A 20809-nucleotide genomic window follows, 5' to 3' on the forward strand; every position below is an offset into this window, starting at 1 on the left:
GCTGACCTTTCAAAAAACGTATCAACGACGTAGCGCCGACGTACTTGTGCTGACTGGGTTGTTGTGCTAAGTGTTTTTCCTTTATGCTACTAAAGTTTTTACAGTACTAGCATTAGTGCTACCGCTTAAAGTGAGCGCAAAGTCCTGCAACGTCAACACCGTAATTCTGGTGGATATTACAGACACGTGTGCATGAAATGTACGTGGCACCTATTGTCCTGGGGTGAGTTTCCCGAAGCGTTCTTAAGGCTACGTCGTTCTTAAGTTCTGTGTTAAAAGATAGAACTAATGAACGACGTAGCGTTAAGAAGGCTTCGGGAAACTCACCCCTGATTTTTAGTGTTGAAAATCTCGTCACTTGCCAGACAGAGTAGGCCTAATTGGAAACTCAAAATGGCTTGGGGGTAATAAGGAGTTATTTAGTGACACACTAGCAAAAGAAAACGATACATTGAAACTTTAAAACCATGCCTCCAGTATTTCAGTTACTGTTGTATGTGTGCTATATTTACAAGGAACACAAATAATATGGTAAACACAGGACTGACTGTATTCAGTGTAATCGAGTTTATTGGGCTTGTTTGGGGGCTTGATTTTTCCATCTTTCTTTGCGCAGTGGACTTATTTTGGGCTTGTTTTCATAAGTGAGGTTGCATATTTATCTCGTGAGACCACTGTTGCCAACTCCTCAGCAAGGAAAGTCGCTATTGGTTGTCCAAAAGTCGCTAGAAGTCGCTAAATGACGCCATCGCCTAATTTGCATAATGCGCATGTAATTATAATGGACGCTGTAGGAGAGAGGAATAATGTCGTGTGAGAGACAAGGTGGTTAAACACACCCTAAATACGTTTGGAACTACAAATGAACTTTCTTCTGTCGATTCTTGTTTTATATCCGGGCTTGGGACCGGCAGAAGTGACCCCAAAGAGACACTGGCGGAGTTACCTATTCTTGAAAACTGTCATTTAACTGTTTACTTGGCGGAGTTTTTGGCAATAAGCCAGGGCATTAATAATAATAAGTCTGGGATCAGCCAGTGGTGGCTTCGCGCATGCGCGAATCATTTGCAGTCTGGACTCTGGAAGAGTGAAGAGTGAACATGTCCTGCAATGACTGCAGCTGGGTGGGGCTGCTGCGTGAGGACTGTCCGCCTGTGAATGCTTTGGGACGGTAGGGGAGACCACGGTAGCACTCGCTGCTCTCCAAAAGTCTCCAATAACACTAGAAAAAGTCGCTAGATTTGTCGCTAGTTGCTTTTTTGAAAACTAGTCGCCAAAGAGGTCTAAAAACTCGCTAAATATAGCGACAAAGTCGCTAAGTTGGCAACACTGCGTGAGACTTGCCAACACTGCTATTCCAGTTTGTATTTGACTCTCCCTGCCGCCCCCTGGAGGATGGGCTCCCCCTTTGAGTCTGGTCCCTCCCAAGGTTTCTTCCTTCTAGGGAGTTTTTCCTTGCCACTGTCGCCTATGGCTAACTCACTGGGGGCTTTGGGTGGGGATACTGTAAAGCGCTTTGAGACGATGTAATGTTGTGATAATGCGCTATACAAAAATAAATTTGTTGTTGTTGTTGTTACAACATTCGCGGTCCCAAATTGCATGTTTGTATGTAAAAATGTAGCAAATACGTCCTCACGTTTATAAACGCTTGAGTCTTATAATCTTTATAATCATTAAAATAGCATAGGTTATTACATTTCTGCTACTCAGTATTTATAATAGTTAACAGCAATCTTAATTTCATACAATTAAGGTAACCCATGAAGCGTTTCTGACATGCTGTTTATCGTTGTACATGAAAAAACATCGGGCGTGTAGTGTACGTGATGTTTTCTATTTATTTGAATCTTGTACTTATTTTGAACTGCGACCTGCAGGTGTCCGATCCCTTGACAATGAATTTGCGCGTGTTCTTCATTCACGTAGAAACTGTACGTGGACTTCAGACTGTAAAAAGGGAAGTGCTCATGCGGAAGTTCTGGAACAGAAGTAGGAAGCGCTCCGGGACTATTCTTTTACGGATACCGAAAAGCAAAAACCACGGACTTTTCATGGGACAAGCAGATATACGTTTTGTAGTAATTCTTGAATCTCTTTTTACGGAGAAATGGTAAGGTGGTCCTGTCGCATGATCCTCACAGTCGTGATTTCAGCAGCTTTGCTTACCTTCTTCCTCAGTTTCTTTTTGAAAACGTTTTGGAATGCAAGCCCAATGACCAGCCTACAACCTACCTCCAAAGACCTTTACAAGCTAATCTCTCCATCTTCGTACAGATATGTACTCAACCAGCCAGACAAGTGCAGGGAGAGAAGTCCATTCCTAGTGCTGATGGTTCCCGTGGCTCCAGGTGACCGTGCTTCTAGAGACGTAATCAGAAAAACGTGGGGGCAGAAGGACCAAATAACCAACATTGAGATTTTACGGCTCTTCTTTGCGGGCCTTCCCACTGGAAAGGACAGTCATCATGTCCAAATGGACCTGGAAAGTGAAGCACTTCAGCATGCAGATATTGTCCAGTTGGACTTCCTGGACAGTTATCACAACCTGACCATTAAAACCTTGATGATGATGAACTGGTTAGCTTCTAACTGCCGGAGAGCCTCTTATGCCATGAAGGTTGATGCAGACACCTTCCTCAACGTGCACTGCCTGGTCGGAAAGCTCCTGATCCACAATCAAAGCCCAGTCAAGCAAAACTACATCACGGGGTCGGTGATTAACGATGGTCACCCACGGAGGGACAGAGGAAGCAGGTGGTACATATCTGAGGATGTATACCCTGCCACCTGGTTTCCTCCCTATGTCTCTGGGGCCGGTTATGTTTTTTCAGTCGACCTCGCCGAAAAGATTTTGTGGGCGTCTAAATTCGCACCACCAGTTCCACTTGAAGATGTATACGTGGGGTTATGTCTGCGGATCCTGGGCATCAAGCCAACGTACGCCTTTAGCTTCACCTCATTCCACAACCTGTTTGAAATCCGCTACATAGAGTATGAGAGGTGTGCTTATTTCAGACGTGTGCTGGTGATCGGATTCCACCCTGCGGAGCTCCTCCAAGTTTGGCCTGACTTCCAGAAAGCCAAGTTTACATGCTAAAGACTATACCCATGTGCTGTTTTAAAGGTGATAGGTATCTATTATATATTTTTTAAATGTATATTTTGCTTGTTGAATTTCTAACATGTAAAGTTTGACATTGACCTGAATTTCCAGCTAGATTATGCAGTATATGCTGTTTTAAAGTTTTCTATAACTGATTCAGATTTGGTCAAATATTAACATTCTTTATTGGCATATGATGCCTCACACCTCTGGGACCTGGGTTGAAGTCTCCGCCTGGGTTACATGTGTGTGGAATTTGCATGTTCTCCCGGTGTCGTCGTGGGGTTTCCTCCGAGCACTCCGGTTTCCCCCCACAGTCCAAAGACATGCTGAGGCTAATTGGAGTTGCTAAATTGCCCATAGGTGTGCATGTGTGAGTGTGCCCTGTGATGGGCTGGCCCCCCGTCCAGGGTTGTTCCCTGCCTCGTGCCCATTGCTTCCGGGATAGGCTCCGGACCCCCCGTGACCCAGTAGGACAAGCGGGTTGGAAAATGGATGGATGGATTGGCATATGAACAGTCAGGGTCTCTTGCTGTTAAGGGTCTTGCTCAGGGGGCCAGCTGTGAAATCCAGCAACCTTCTGGTCACATTTAACTAAAGCAGTCCTATTAGGATATTCGAGAAAGGCACTTCTGGGGTTTCTTTTTGTTTTGTTTTGTTTTGTTAACAGTGCCTGAAGGCATTGTGCTGCTGTTACCGCACTATGTTCTATTTAATAATAATAATAATAATAATAATATATTTTATTTGTATCGCACTTCACATTTAAAACAATCTCAAAGTGCCACAGAATAAAAACATTGTCATAAAAAGCAAAAATATATCTGGAAGATGGTAAAACTAACAAACTAACATAAAACTAAAAAACTAACATAAAATAATTGAATCAAGAAATAAACCTAGAAAATGATAAAAACTACAAACCTAACATAAAAACTTATATCATTTTCCCATTTCCCATTACTGCACATTTTTGTGGAATAAATTTGATGAAGGAAAAATGTGGGTACAGAAACTAAGGCATACGAGACTGAATTGGACCTGTGTATTGTTTTACAATGCAGTAACAAGCCACTTGCTATGGGTGTAAAAGCCTCCCTTCTCACACAACTATCCTCTGCCCTGTACTTAAGAAACAGAATGACTGGTTAATACACACTGTTTGTTTGTTCATTTGTACTTGCTTGTACACCATTGAGTCAAACATTCTGGTAGACATCCTCTGACGTCACGTGTTGTGTACTCCCTATTGATGTCTAGTGGAAACATAAACAATGCCTGTGGAAGACTGACGCGGGACCAAGGTCATCGTTGTGCATATCTGTGACTCCTACACTGTCCTGACACAAGATAGCGCATTTCTTTTAATTTTTACACACCGCCCGAGTGGGCACGGGGGCGAAATGGCCAGCACGGGGTTGTGTCTTACCATCTTATGTTTGTGAGAGAGCCACTTGTTTGTGTGAAGTAGATTGTGTATTGTTTGCGTTTAAAGTGAATCGCTATGGTATCTGGTAGTTGTAGTCTATCGTGCGATTAAGCTCACGTCCCGTCTGCGTAGAATCCATACATCCAACACCAAATCCCACAGTTCCTAGCGAACAATCCCGTTACGTGAGCGAGTGAAGCTTGCTTGATAAAATTCTGCGGGTGTTTTCAAGTGCAAAACCAAAACCCGAAAGGAACCGGCGACGAAAAAACTCAAGAACAACCACTTCCATATGAAATTAAGGGCGAAACGAAAGGGAAATGTACAGATATAACACCGAGGGGAATAGGGATTTCCCTTGGCAAACTTCTGATGCGAAACAGCAGGTCTTGCTCTGTTGTGGAGCAGGGAGGCTTCAGAAAAGACTGGAGCAGACAATCGTTATGCAGTGGGTAACTTATGTAGGGTGGTTTTGTTTTTGTTCTTTTATTAGTGATTTACACGCTTTATTAATTTAATTTAAACTAAGATTTGTGCTGCTGATTTGAAGAAATTGTAACCCTTTCACTGTCGCAGATAGACGACGCGTACAACAAAAATAATACTGAACTGATTTGGATCGCAAAAATTATATATTATTTAAATATTAGTCATACATACTATTTGTTAGTGTAAGTACATACTCCATCTTTAATAATAAAAATCTTGCCTTGGCTACGCCGTGCATCTTTGTCATGGTAACCTGCATCACTCGGGTTAGCTGTCTAGACTTTTCACTGCCCTTATTGTGCATTTTGAGTGATGGGTCCAAAGCATAGTGCTCCCAGTGCGTATAGTAGTGACTTAAATTTGTACATACAGGGACACAATTTAGATGGCTTGTATTTTATTGAAAAACCTTTGGATTTGATATGTAATTCTGCAATACAGTATTGTTTGTTTAGAAAATGGTAGCAAACAGACTTGGTGTTATCGCTCAGGCTAGCAGACTGTTATGGGTTGAGGTTAGGGTGACCATCAAATCCATGTCAGGGGGACACTGAACTACTTCGGGTTTTACAGACTTCTTTTAAACTGAAAGGCTGCCAGGCGGTGTAATTCTGGGTGCCAGACACGGTGCTTCCGGTGTTATGCCAAAAAAGGCATCCCTGCCGTAGAATGCATGCCTGTCTCTTAAATGACCGATTGGTCGCTGATCTGAAACGAGTTGAGCTACTTTGTCGAGTTAGGCTACCGTAGTGCTAATTGATAACCCTAACCCTTATCCCCCAAAAACCCGTAAAACCCTAACCCCCAAAAAACCCCTAAACCCTAACCCCCAAAACACCCCTAAAACCCTAACCCCCCAAAAAACCCCTAAACCCTAACTCCCAAAACACCCCTAAAACCCTAACCCCCCCAAAAACCCTAAAAGCTCAACTCGTCAGAACACCGGTATGCATTCTACGGCAGGGATGCCTTTTTCGGCATAACACCTGCATCTCTGAACCAGCCACCCTTCTGGGATTTTGCAGAGAATGGGGTGATGAACAAAAAACTCCAAAAACCTCCAGTGAATATCATTTCTGTGAGTCCGAACACCTGAATGAGAGTGATCGGAATGTTAAGACTAACAGGATGTCCAGAAGGCCCAAAATTACAGGGCAGGTCAGCTATGGGGTACGTGCTTCCTCGAATAGGATTCCCATTACCAGGCAAATAAAAAGCTGGAAAATTGATCGTTGTCTCCTTTGTTACGTCTTTCCGAAGTATTACTTATCGTCGCCAGATGGCGCTTTTATCTTAAAGTTAAAACCCGCGACCCACAAAAACTTTCGGGTCGGTCGCATTTTAAGCGAACATCCAGCGCTGAAGTATTTTAACATTCCCATCTGCCAATTTGATTTATGCAGCTTGTCCGTGGTATAGCGGATGACCACCTAATCCATGTCAGGGGGACACTGAGCTAGGACAGGGTTTGTAAGCTATCATTTCAATCAACAGGACCTGGATGTCACTTTAGCACTGAGTTCTTGCTGTGTGCTGATTGGTCAGTCTCCTATAATCATGCATGTGTCACTAATGTTAATGTGAAACAGCTGGATGAGTCTTTCAATCAAGGAAATAAACCAGTAAAAGCACAAGACGAACCGAACAATTTAGCTGAGCACGACAGCTTGTTAGTCTTAAAGTAGTTTGTACTTGTATAACCTGAAGTATCTGACAGTGTCCCTCCTGACATGGATTAGGTGGGGACCCTAAGCCGTGGTCTCTTATAACACTCACTTGTGGCTGAATTGAAAACATTAAATGTGTGGTCATTTCCAATAAACTTGATTAAAAATAAAGTTTGAATTCCAGTGGTCATTCCTGTAAGCTGGTTTTTCTGTAATTTCTCTGTAAAGCAGGGAAGGTGAATTATTACCAGTTTAGTTATTTATATAGAGCTAAAATGCAAAATGCTATCTCAGAAAATTCAACCAGCTATTTAAAAAAAATAAATAAAAATAGCTGCTTATATCAAATGGACCTCTGTATTTGCGGATTTGTGCCTCGTCGTGTATAAATGCGATTGTATAGCTTGTAATAGTAGCTTATAAAGCTGTTCGGACAGCCGGCCGAAGATACAATTCACCAACCTGTTTTCCGTATAGTTATTTTTCAGCCTTACGGAGCTTTTGCTTCAGTCGTCAATAGTAGATAGAAAGAAGAAAGTGGAGGAGAAACGGCGAGACGTGACGTATTTGGGTAAATGTGTTCATTGGGTTTGCATTTTTTCTTAAAGTTCACTGCTTTTGCATTTTGTCTTTAGTATTTAAACGGAATGATGTATTATACATTGGCCATAGTGTAGCCTAGCTATTTACTTTCCGCGCTGTTACCCAGGCTTATTTTTTACCGTGAATCTGAACTGGATTGGAGTGGCTGGGGGGAGGGAGAGAGAGACGGGGAAAGTGTGTGTGCGAGAGAGAGAGAGAGAGAGAGAGAGAGGAGGAGGGTGGGTGGGGGGGGCAGTGGCAGGGAGAGCCGGGCGCAGATATTGTGTTGCAAACGCTGTTGTAACGCTGGACTATTTCAATGCGATAGATTGCGTCTGAGCATAAGCAGAAGTCGCTGTCTGTCTGTGTAATTAAAATAATTGCTGCGGTAAGTGCTTTTTAATATATAAATATATATTTTGTGGGTAGTTTGGAAAACGTACTGGCTTGTTGTTTAATGGCAGAAGTAGTTTTTATTTTTCTTACATACATCTAATTGTGTGAATTGCTCTGAACCAGTACGGTTATAACTGGGAAACTTGACTGAAACTTTTATCCTCATGTTGTTTGTCTGATTTCTTTATATACATTAATCCAAATGTAGGCAGATTTAGGCCTAGACCCGGCTAATTTTCAGATTATTTATTTGCAATTTTGTAAAATGTACAGTTGGTCAGTGTATCAGATTGTGCTCTGCGCTTCCAGCTGATTGTACCGCGTCGCTTGTCAGCCTGACCCCGCACTCACTACTCTGAGATGACGGCACAAAAGTTGATTCCTCCCATTATGTTTTAAAACCGTTCCAAGCTCCAGGTGTAAGAATGACAGCTGCTGTACTGTGAGCAGCATGAGCGCTTTTCGATACGCATAAATGTTTAATCTGTGCTAATATATCGGACGGCTCCGACTTTGGATGGATAAGTGACCAGAGGGCACGATATAAAGCATCATTCCGCCCCCATTAAGATTTTAATCAGTGTTTGTTTGTTATCCCTGTACATTCGCTCACTGTTACACGTATGTGTGTGTCTGTGTCTCTGCGTGTCTGTATGTCTGAATGTGTGTGTCTCTGCACGTGTGTTCGTGTTTCTGGGTGTGTGTGTGTCTCTGCATGTGTGTCTGCGTGTCTGCATATGTGTCTCTGCACGTGTGTGCGTGTCTCTGCGTGCATGTGTGTGTGTCTTTGCACGTGTGTCTCTACGTGTGTCTGCGTGTGTGTGTCTCTACGTGTGTCTGCGTGTGTGTGTCTCTGCATGCATGTCTGTTTCTGTGTCTCTGCATGCATGTCTGTGTCTCCATGTGTGTTTCTGTGTCTCTGCATGCATGTGTTTGTCTGTGAGTGTGTGTCTCTGTGCGTGTGTGTGTGTGGTTCTCTCCCAGCTCCCGGAACCCTTAGCTCGCTGGCTGCCTTGCTTTGGCTCAAGCGCTTGGACGGATTGTGCGTTTCCACCTGCCTGCAGGATGTATATGAATAGCTTATTAAATCAATGGAGTAAGTAAAAGCCCTTCTCTTAGCCACCCCCCCATTTTGGCAGAATTGTTCCCCCGGTAACTGCTGAAACACCCCCCCCCCCCCCCCCCCCCGTGTGTCTCTTTTCCTGATAACTGCCTGGAACTACTGTACTACCCCCATCACTGGATGGTTGTAAAATGTTCCTGTCCTTATTGTTTATGTGCTTCATGTCCCAAAACTAAACGTAAGATGTTCTTTAGTGTGACTTAAATGATAAGTGTATATGATGTAAATATTCCTCTGAGTATCTCTGAACTGCAGGTTCTGCCGAATCTGGCAGTTGATGAAAGGTTTTCCTGACCGTCGTGGTCATGCCCTGACTGCTGCATCTGTCCTTCCTGCAGGCCGATTATTTCCAGATTCTGTTCTTGTTTATCTCAAAGTGCCATCAGGGTAAAGCCATTTGCAGCTGCAGCAGTGATTGAGGTGCCCAGATGTGCGTTTCTGGACCAGTGGTCAGTGCTTAATAGCTTCCTCTGCAGTTACATCTCCTACCTGCTGGTCCTGCTGCAGGGGACACCAAAACAGTGAATCAGTGAATACCTCACCCCGGACGGGACTCTGCCACTGACAGTTACTTTGAAAGTTTTCCACGACCACTGGCTTCGCTAAAATGAGGTTTGGGGGGGGGGTGGAACTGTGAACAATTAGGTGGCTCGGCCAAGTAATGTCCTGGTTGGTGACAGTGGGACAAATCCACAGTCTGTTGGCAGGAAGAGAGCTGGGGCTCATTTGGGCCATGTTTCATCGGCTCACTCGAGACAGGATTGTCATTTCCGCTTTTCAGAGGGCGAGTGTCTTCAGCATGAGCCGGCACCTTCGCTGAGATCCCGAAATGCGATGCCGTCTCCGTCGCGCTCTCTCTCTCGCTCTCTGTCTGTCTCTCTGCCTCTTTCATCCTCTTTTTTTTTTCCTGCTCACTCTTTCTTTCTCTCTTTCCCTCTCTCTGCTGTCTCTCCTCTCCCTATGGCTTCAGCAGATGAGCTCTCGCTTCAGGAAGGCTTGGACACCGGGCCCTCCAAACCACGCGGCGGCTCCAGGGTCATGCTCTACAGGTTGTTGTTATCCTGGTGTTCGTTTGCAGTGCAGTTCCCGTGGAAATCGGCACTTTTTTTGAGGATAGGATTGTTGTTGTGGTTCGTGCAGTGGAGTGTTCCTGTGCACCAGTGCGGAAGGTCTTAATGAATCTCCTGATTACATATGGATGGCATGACAGCACAGCCCCTCCTCAGAACAAAGACCTTCTGGTACCTTAGTTTTCACATATCACCAAGACCTGTCCATTGAACCGCTGGATCGAAAGCCCCCAATTTTTGCCAGAGTGGCTGATTTTCAGCCACCGGATCCTAGGCGATCCTGCTGACAGCTATATGAGAGGTCCTTTCCGTGCTGTGGGTCCTGCCGCTTCCTAAAGGCCCACCTAGTGTCCGCACCCAGACTGGGTCTTCCCTGCCAGCACTGGCATGTCAAATGATGGCTCAAGGCGGGTCCTTCCTCTTGCGCTCATCTTCCGAAGGAGCACTGTGTTCTGTTGACCCTGGAACGCCCCGTTTCCTCGTTCTGTTTTTTTTCTGCTGCGTATTACAGTGAACATGATCTGCTTGTTTATGTAAACTTCACCTCCCTTTTCGGCACCAAAGGCGCTCCGCCGTTCCCTGGCTTCCCATGAAGTGTTAGCCTTTAGCTTAACTGCCTGTCCTCAGTTTTTGCCACTTCCTCTAGTCAGGCGGCCGTCTTGGATTGTATCATGTCCCAGAGGGTGAGCTTTCTGGTCCAATGATGGCATGTCTGAGATTAACTGGTGCATCATTAATGATTGTTATATATCTTAAACCAGTGTTTCTCAATCCGGACCTTACTGGGAGCTGGGAGGGAGCAAAAACATGGACTATCTGGCAGAGAGCTAAAAAGAAGCAAAAACTTGGACTGACTCTGAGTACTCAAGGACTGGGTTAGGAAACACTGCGGCAACTTGCACTCACATCAAAAAAAAAAAAAAAAACATGCTTTATTGGCCATTTTCACAAGTACAGGTACATTGGAATGCTTCATTTCACCAAACATGGCTTGGAGGTCACTGCACAGGGTCAGCTGATGTGCAGTGCCACTGGAGCTGGGGACATGTGACTGTTCTGCAGAGGCTGGAGCTTGGCCCACTGAGCCCCTCACCGCCCCCTCATGGTGTCCCCTTGGGGCTGCTGTCACCTGTTTTACCCCTGGAAAACGGTCGCTAGGGGCGACATCAGTACCCTATGTCTCCTCTCTGTTGGGCTTCCACGTATGTCATTGTTATGTTGGCCAAAGGCATGTGAATGGGCGATTGCTCCTCATTGTTGGCTGCTGGAGGGATGCAGCTTAGTCGTCAGGGTGGGTTCTCTTTGTCAGGGTGGAGCTTACCAGCCAGCCCAGCTGTAACAGGGCTGAAATTGTGAACACAGCAGTGCTCATTCATTGCCACAGCGCTGCGAGCTGTCGAGAAGCTCTCTGACAGGAGGAGGAAGTTAAACTGAATGACAGCGTCATCCTTCTGCTAGTTTGTAGCTAACACTTGGTAATGCTTGGCCTTTTTAAAGTATGTGTAGTGTACAGTAAAGACTCATTTTAGTTTCATATCTATTTGAGCCAGCACTTCCTATCCCATAGTCTAATTTACCATGAAATATTTCTGTCCCTGTGCTTTTCCTCCTGTCTGCAGTACCTTCTGTTTTTGACGTGCAGTTCTGATGCAGTTTCAGGAAGCAGAGGTACTCACGCTGTGTGTGGTCTGCATGTCTGCATGCATTTCCTCCCAAACCCGGTGCTTCAGAGACCGGAGCTGAAGCCGCAGCCCCATCGCAGCCCCATCGCAGCCCCATCGCAGCGGGTGCACTACTCACCCTGTCGCTACCCACTGTAGGTGGCACTGTAGCCTCTGACCTCCAGGGTAGAGGGTACAATTCCTGCCTGGGCTTTTTGACTCTGCACTGGGTTCTCCTCCAGGCCAACCATGACTCTGCACTGGGTTCTCCTCCAGGCCAACCATGACTCTGCACTGGGTATGCAGTTTCGGAGGAGGGATGAACACTCATCATTGCCACATCATTTAATTTATGTTATTACACACAATACCTATTGCAGATATTTAGGGATGTCAGCATCCTGTAATGTTAGAAATATATTGGTTAACGTATCTGTATCAGCTGATGTTTGTTAAAAATAAAGACATCAAAATCAGTCCGATGTATCAATCATGGCTGATATTGCCGGCTGATATATAGACTTTAGTCAATATTCATAAACATAACTACTAAAATAATACTGATGACTGAACTGGATGATCAGTCATTTCTCGTAGTGAAGGACGAGGGACTCCATCGGCTCATTCGCCACTTAGATCCTCGCTACAGTATCCCAAGTCATCGCTGCTCTGTTGACTTCTCATTGCCAGCATTATATGATGTGGCCGCAATGCACCTTTGCAGGATCTAAATTTGTAATGTCACTAACATCAGTATCACCACAGACCTGTGGAGCTCAGGATAGCCGGTTATCAGTATTGGTTATATTAGACAGAACGATAATTGTTATCAGTACTGGCCAAAGTTTCCACATATATGCACCGCTCTGTAATGTACCCTTGCTGGTCTTCCAGCACCATTGTGAAGGCCCTGAGCAGGGTCTGGTCTTCAGCTGTACCAGCTGACTGGTGTATGCTCACTGGAGGCTGTGACCTCAGGTGACGAGGCAGCGGTGAAATCAGTGCAAATGGGACACAACCCGATAGGGTTACACCCCACGATGGGCACTTGGGAAGGTCTCAACTTACCAGATTAATTATTCAGAATGGGCCTTTTCGGGGGTGGGGGTTGCTGTTTGCAATGCATATGTTCCTGAGTCATGCAGAGATTTAGACCTAGACACGTCAAGATTGTGATTTTTCTCCATGCATTGGAGTTCATTCCCCAAAGCTTCTCACTTTGGCGCAACAGCGTTGGGATCCTTAGAAAGAAGAATCAGAACTGATCTGAATGCTTCCAGCATGTCCAAGTCGCAATATGCTGACTAAATAGTTTCAGGAAAGTGCAGGACTGTCACAGAAAAGAGTGGCCCTTCTTACACTTGGGGCGGCATGAGCCCCTCCCTCCCGGCGACGGGCATGCTGAGCTTGGCATCTGGCCCCTACCCTGGCCAGGGTGCTGCTTCAGTGCCTGTCGCCGTTTCGTTTCTTTGCCTGCTCTTCTGTGTTGCCGGTCTTCAGTCCGTCACCGTGTCCGGTCTGTCCTCTTTTCTGCCTGTCTGCTTCACTGCCTCCCTCCACAGGAGTTTAAAGAGTGAGGCGGCCTGTTGATGTATTGTCATGAAAATGGCTCTCGCTAAAGTGCCTCTTTGTTTGCGGTTCTCAAATGTGGCAGCGTAACCTCGAGCGCTCAGTGCCATCTACATAGTGAGTGCTGGATGAGGTGGTCTTGCGTACACTGGCTGTGGCACTTACAGACCACACACACACACACACACACACATATACAAACACTCTCAGACAAAGGCTGCAGTTGTCCTACTGTGCCCACTTAGAGAGTATGGGGAGTGTGTGAGTTTGTGTACGTGTGGGTGTGCAGATTGGAGGGGGAGGCACAGAGCAGGACAGCCTGAAGAGGGCGCTCTGTTGGAGCTGCCGTTGGACTTGGCGGTCAGTGAGGACAGAGAGTGAGTCCATGTTTAGCAGGAATATTCAGTAAGTGTATTAGAGAATCTGCAGTGTAGGCCCAGGGGTGTAAGGCGAAACTGACCTGAACGGGAAATCCAATCTGTTTATGATCCGAATCCCCAATGCAGCTCCAATCTAGGAGGATGAGTCGATATTCACATCGTGTCAGGATCACTGCATATTCCTTTAAAACAGATTAAGATTAACTTCAGTTACCGAGATTCTTAGATGGGTTTTGCAGTGCAAAATAAACAAGGTGACCTCCTTTAGAAATGGTATTTTGATTGTGTTTTTACCTCGAAGGTAAGGCACTTTCGTACATCTAAACTGATTTACATCATATCCAGTCAGAGCTGGATCCAGCCGCATTGTATTTGAATTGAATCATATTCTTTACTAACTAATTTCTCACTTGCAGTAAGTTTATTGTATACTTCCTGTGTGGCGCCACAGACTAGGTGCCTGGAGGTATTTCACCAGTTCGCATGTGGAGCAAACTGGTCGCCCTGGTCGAGGATGGGGGGCAGTTTCCACCCATCCTGTATATGATGGGATTGTCTTATATTTAACAACCCTATACCTTGGAGTGAGAGCCGTGCCCAGTGAGAGGGCCTCTGTGGCCCATCCTATACCTTAGTGTGATATCCGCTCCTGGTGAGAGGGGCCCCGCTACCCACCCTATACCTTAGTGTGAGAACCGCTCCCGGTGAGAGGGGCCCCGCTACCCACCCTATACCTTAGTCTGAGATCCGCTCCCGGTGAGAGGGGCCCCGCTACCCACCCTATACCTTAGTCTGAGAACCGCTCCCGGTGAGAGGGGTCCCGCTACCCACCCTATACCTTAGTGTGAGAACCGCTCCCGGTGAGAGGGGCCCCGCTACCCACCCTATACCTTAGTTTGAGATCCGCTCCCGGTGAGAGGGGCCCCGCTACCCACCCTATACCTTAGTGTGAGATCCGCTCCCGGTGAGAGGGGCCCCGCTACCCACCCTATACCTTAGTGTGACACAAGTCCATCATCCCAGTGCTGAGAAATATCCCCCCAAGGAAGAAGTCTCACTGCGATGTTAAACTGGGGGTGAGGGTCACTGTGCAGCCAGCCTAGAGATGCAGTGACGCAGGGATGCCAGCTCTGGCGCGGGTCACATGACCCAATGGCAAACAGCCTTTATAGGTCAAATGCGTCAGTGACACTTTCTGCGGATGTATCTTTTTTTTCACAAGTCACAGACTTTTTTTTTTCTGAAGATGGCATGTTGTGTCGAAACACCTGCCAGCTTATGACTTTATTTTGGACTTCGGGTCTAAACTAGAAGTTTAGGAGTGTATTTTAATTTTGCTAATAAGGTTACTTAATCATACTGAAAAAAATAAGCAAAAATTACTTTAAAATCAAGTGGTGCTGTTACTTAACCAGTGCATCACAACCCAAAAGCCCGTCGCAGGACCAGTTTCATTGGTTCTCAGAATGTGTGGTTAAAAATAATTATTTAGATTTTTTTTCTAATGTCGTACGTCTTTTTTGTTTTCACAGTACTTTTAGGTATTGGCCTATTGTTACTGCACTGTATTCCAGTTACTATGATGTGCGACTGTGCGATTCTTTAATTTTTTTTGTGAAATAAATTTGGTTTAAAATTTTTATGACGTCCGTAAGTCGTAACTTAATATGGTTGCTGAGGCTACAGCAGCTGTCATTGGCTGGCTTGTATGACGTGAGAATGATCAGGTTTTTTACCGCAGATCAAACGTCTTGCTTACCTGCTACTTATCTGCATGTAGGATAGATGTTTACAGTGTGACCACTTCCTGTTAAGTTATCACGGGGGGGGGGGGGAGCGATGAAGCAGGGCGATTAAGGGGAGAAACGGCAGCAAACAGAGGTGTCAGTAGCGGGGGGCTTTCCTGCTGGGGTTACAGCTGCTGGGGCGCAGAGCTTTGGGCTTCTGACATCCAACAGCAATGCAGTGCCAGGCAGCGTCACCACGGTGGCCTGGGACAGTCACTGTAGTTGGGGCAGAGTTGGTATGTGTGGGGATGTTTGTTACTTGACCCGCCACCCCCATCTAACTGAATGTGTAGCACAGCTGATACCCCCCCCCCAGTAAAGCAGGGCCAGTTCAGTTGCTTCGGCTTGTCAGATTCCTCACTCCTTTACTGCTGGCTGCGGTGTGGCATCCGGGGGGGTGTAGTCTGATGTAACCCCCCCAGGACTCAATTGCGCACTCATTCACTGTAAGGGAAGCTCTTTCAGCTCCGCTCATCAGCCCTGGCTGCTCTGGCTTGTTTTTCTTAGTATCAAAGCTAGGGGGTGTCATGCTTAAGGGAGTGAACTCTTTTCTGTTTTACTGGTGCGGGACAGTGGAAAAATGGGTGCCCACCCCCCACACAGGGAGGTGTCATACAGTAGAGTTTCTCAAACCCCAGATGGTCCACATTTTTCTCCCAACCCACCTGCCGGTGGACTGTCTGGCAGGGAGCTGGGAGGGAGCAAAATCATGGACTGTCTGGGGGTCCCCAAGGACTGGGTTCAGAAATACTGTCGTAGAATATCTGTGCTGTGAGGTTGTGTATGTTCGCGCTGTTATTGTATATTTACTGTTACTCTCTGAGAAATATCCTCATCTGATTTTATTTTGAAAAAATACATTATTTACCCAGTAGCATTTGCGTAGAAGTGAAAGAAAAAAATGTAACAACAGGAGAAGCGACGTGAGATACTCACACTGCCTGTTTACTTAATCACTCATTAAACAGTGAGAAACAGATGAAATCTTCCCGATGACTGATGGCACAGTTCCTCCTTCCACTGGTCACTCAATCTTATCGAAAAAAGCACTGACTGACCAGTTAAGCGACTTTAAAAAAGAGAATCTGATTGGATGAGTAGCCAGTCACTGAGTGTAAGTTCCCAGCCTATAGGGGGTGTTTATGGACAGGGTAGGTGGAGCAATCTTACAGAATGTTTCAAAACGCTGGCAGTAAAGGGTGACCTGGAGAAACTTTCAACAGACCGATGTCATGATTCATGACTCTGGTCTATTGGATAGGATGGAACGGGGGTCATTAGGATAGAATGAGGGTCTTTAGGATGGAATGGGAGTCTTTAGGGTGTATCAGGGGTCTTTTAGGGGCTGAGCCCTTGTGTGTCTTTCTGGAGAATCAGATTTATTGATGCTTATTGATTTGCATTTGCTTGAACTGTAGGAGCTTCTCCCATCTTTACCAACAAAAGAGCCCATTTTACATTCAAATACAGTCAATCTCGACTTTCAGTTTTTTGCTAAAAAGGGCTTTTAAACAAACCATGTTCGCCCGTGAGTGTGTGTTTATTATCTTTTTTTAAACCTGCTACTTCCCAAGCTTAATATTGCGGATAGGAAGCACTCTCCGTTTCCCCTCCGGCTTCATTGGGGCCCATTTCACAAACTCCATCAGGGTATCTGAGGCCTGGGTGACCTGCTGTTTGTTTTAGCCCTTGCTTGAGAAAATATGGCTCTTGTCACTATACCAGAGCCCGGATCAGACGGTCCCGTCCGTCAGAGGTACAGCGGTTTCACAGAATATTTATTTGCAGAGGTGGCAATTTCAGGTCCACAAAGTAAAAATCCAGACCATGATTTACTTTCAACCAACCAGTTGAGCATAAAGAGTCACAGTCACAGAGTACTCAACTGCTTGGTTGAAACAAAATCTTGGTCTGGATTTTAACTTTCTGGACCTGAAATTGCCACCTCTGTTTATTTGTCTGATAGTAAGATGACTTTTCCAGAAATTCATTCTGAATTGTTGTTAACAGAGTGAAATTCTAGGTTTACACAGATACTTTTCACCCATGCAACGCTTCCACAAAGTCCAGTTCAGATTCATGTTTTTTTATATGTTATTGTTAAAAAGTAGCATATTTTAGTAGCGCAACTTGCTCATGCTGTCTGGGGCTAATCGGAGTTCAGAAACACGACAGAGCCCAACGGAGACGGGAAGCAGTTGTACTTCTGTTAAGCAATTAGGCTGCACTGGTCCTCATGATAGACGCCAACAGAAATACCCACGATTCATCTCATTTTAATCTGATCATATTTATCGTTTAGCATTTTCAGGCAGAAGTTCTCTCTGTATGGTCTTCAGGAAGGCAGGCTTTATCTATATGGAGTTTTTGGAGCACGCATTTGAGAAAGTGTATGAAAACTGGGCAACTGTATGCTGCGTGCAGTTTAATAATATAATATAATGCGTGCAGCGTGGAGTTGGGTAGGGCACTGTCGGGTCTGGAGGTCTTCCCATGAGACCCTGCTTCCCCTGGCTGACCCCCCTTTGCCCCCTAGCTAGGATCCCCAGGATGTATGAGGTGGATGTGGCCTCGGAGCCCGGCAGCCCCACGCTCTACGGCGAATCCTCCGACACCTACTGTCCCGTGGAACGTTGGCAGAGACTTCGCACCGCCGTCCGCAAGCTCGAGTTCTGGGAGAACTTCAGCACAGAGCTCATCGGGGGAGGCTTCTTCTCCAAGGTCTACAAGGTATGGCGGTGGTGGGGGGGGGGCTTACAATCTGCCCCTTTCTGCCTACGAGGAACATCAGTCAAAAAATGGCGCGGTGGTTAAGGAGCCGCTTCTGATGTGCTGAGTGGGCAATTGCGGAGCAGTTACTCTGTGTGTGTGTGTGTGGGGGGGGGGGGGGGGGAATGAAGCAGAAGATATTTCTGGATGAGTCCCCCAGGGAATGTGTCTCACTTCTCCTCCAGATGCCGTCTTACACTCCCTTCCCCATAAAGTTTGGAGAATAATTGACACTAGAAAGGCCAAGAAGATTCCCTTTAGTGACATGCTGCTTTTGGGCAGCAGACAAAAATCATACATCTATCATACATCTCCTGGAAATGGGCACCTTTCATCTTCCCACCCTAGACAAATGCTCACCGTTTGCATGAAGTTCCCCCTGAAATCACCTGATAGAGATGTAAAAATGATAGGATCCCAGACAGACGTCTTACGGTCCTAAAAATAAAGGATGGTAGAGGAGAGGAGACAAAAACTCCTGTAATTATATGACAAAAAAAATCTCTCAAGGTGCTCCAGGCCCTCTGGGTGCTGCCAACCGGATAGCACTCAAAAATACGTGTGTGGATGTTGTTAGAAAGTTTGATGTAGCTCGTGGCATCAGATCACCCGAACCCCATTGCTGCCCATCACACTCAACCCCTCCCATGTCGTGTCACTAAAAAGCATTAGGAAAATGTCTCTGTGTCACCTGTCCAGGGTATGAAATAGGCTGACCAGCTTCTCTCTGCTAATGGCTCCATTATAAGGGCCCCGGGTGACAGTCCAGGCGGACGCCTCTGTCATAAGGGCCCCAGGTGACAGTCCAGGCGGACGCCTCTGTCATAAGGGCCCTGGGTGACAGTTCAGGGTGACAGCTCCCCCCGGGTTCATTCTGGTGTTTCTGCATCCTCATATCGCCACGGGAGCTTACTTCTCCATGGCATGGCATCATCGCCCATGTGATGTGTGTGATGGACGGCCCCAGAAGCCACACGGCTTTGCGACAGAACACCAAACAGCACTCAGCAGTGCACCAAACAGCACTCAGCGGGACTGAATGATCCATGAGAATCAGCTGCAAAGCTAACAGTGTGAGTCTGGCCAAGACACAGCTGTCATTAAGGAGTCCCAAGCAGTGACTGTATAAAGTTACCAACAGCCAGATTACTGATGGCGCTCAGGGCTGGACGCAGAGACACTGTGAAATGTGCATCTCCTGTCAGTGTAAGAGGAGACGGAGCATGCAGGGGAAGGCTATGTGCTTTAGGCATGTTTACAGAGCAGGGAAGTTCAGGTTCAGAAAATGATTATGAGTATAAAGAGTCACAAACACAGAGGACTCAGCTGGTCACTTGAACAATATCTTGGTCTGAATTTGTATTTTCTGAACCTGAACTCTCCACCTCTACAAGTTTATATATAAAAATCCACAAGGATCTTTAAGAAAACAGCAGGCAGTGTGGCCATGTGCCTTCAGTTGCAGACAAGAGGTTTCAGGATAGAGTCCAATCAAATTAGGTGAATTTCACAGCTGAACTCTTACAGAACCAGGGCTGGGTATGGCTTCTGTATAACGATTAATTATGATCTGCTGACGGACTTTGTAAAATAATCAAGATAAGAGAAGCTGAAATTAAGCTTCTACCATGACTGCACCCATTGGCTGCTGACACACTGGCAGTGGGATCGGTGTGTCATGACACTGGTTTTCTGGACACAGTGTCCCTCCCCTTCTGGGAAAGATGTCTTCAGCATGGCACAGACACTGAGTCCCCACGTCGACCGGGAAAGGCAAAACCCTCACCGTGCCTCATGACCTGGGTAAAACTTACACCTCCATACACCAAGATATCCACTGAAATGCATAGCAGACCCCCCACATCCAGACTGTCCTGGCAGCTTCAAACACTGTCTAGTCTGCAGCTACTCATTCTCCATCCTCCAAAGGGTTCACTGGATGGATGCTGGTTAGATATCTATTAAGAGAGTCTGTGAGGTTTTGTGACCGATGGTTTAGTTTAATGAGATGCATTCTGTATTCACACTACTTTTGTATAGTGTTTATTATTTAATTATTATTGTAAAGTGCTTATTATTATTATTATTATTATTGCTAATATTGCTATTGTTGTTGTTATTCACAGGAAGAAGAATATGTAGTACTGTTGGGTCTTTATCAGATATGTTAAAGAATTCTTATGGGTTGAATGATTAAAATACTGATATTGCGATTTTGCTCATAGGTAATCCATGGCACCACCAAAAAGGTGATGGTGGTGAAAATCTACAAGAATGACGTGGACCAGGACAGCATTGTACGGGAGATCAGCCTGCTTCAGAAGCTCTCCCATCCAAACATTGTGAGGTGAGGTGTCATTTGATGGTGTGGCATACCTGTCAAGTTTGGGATTTGAAAATAAGGGAAATTTTCCGGCACCCACCGCGAGCCATCCCACCCCCCCAACCAAGCTCCAGTATCCCTTACATTTTAAGACAGGTGTACAAGAAATCTAAAATAACCATTTGTCATTTACATTTTATTTTCATTACACATTTTCTTTTAATTTCTCATGTTCACTCATGTGGCTCTCTGGCATTCACTAATGACTTATTATACAGATTTGTTGCAGACTTTGTATCCATGTTGAAGTCGTCACAGAAGGTGAAAGTGACGTTGTTTTTGGCACACAGCATTGCCATTTTAACCTCCGCATTTATGACCTGGTTAATGTTGTAAATGACCTGCAGACTACTGCAGGTGGCAGTTCTTGCGAGGCTACTGACAGTTCAGTTTGGAGA

General features: G+C 45.7%; 1 protein-coding gene across 9 annotated transcripts in view; it reads left to right on the forward strand.

The window, feature by feature from the left end:
• Positions 1-789: 789 nt before the first annotated feature.
• LOC111858754 (dual specificity testis-specific protein kinase 1-like) overlaps positions 790-20809 on the forward strand; it is a 29736-nt gene continuing 9716 nt past the window's right edge. The window contains exons 1-4 of one of the 9 annotated variants that reach the window (XM_023840785.2): positions 7559-7661; positions 8654-8765; positions 17796-17989; positions 20254-20375. In XM_023840785.2, the coding sequence (XP_023696553.1) occupies positions 8735-8765; positions 17796-17989; positions 20254-20375 (347 nt within the window). In that variant the 5' untranslated portion in view covers positions 7559-7661; positions 8654-8734. Of the gene's footprint in view, positions 1187-1929; positions 6254-7113; positions 7263-7539; positions 7662-8653; positions 8766-17795; positions 17990-20253; positions 20376-20809 lie in introns of those variants that run through there. The other 8 variants (XM_023840788.2, XM_023840792.2, XM_023840791.2 and 5 more) reach the window with 8 other exon arrangements.

The sequence above is a fragment of the Paramormyrops kingsleyae genome, chromosome 2 (genome assembly GCF_048594095.1).
Source record: "Paramormyrops kingsleyae isolate MSU_618 chromosome 2, PKINGS_0.4, whole genome shotgun sequence".
Classification (NCBI taxonomy): domain Eukaryota; kingdom Metazoa; phylum Chordata; class Actinopteri; order Osteoglossiformes; family Mormyridae; genus Paramormyrops; species Paramormyrops kingsleyae.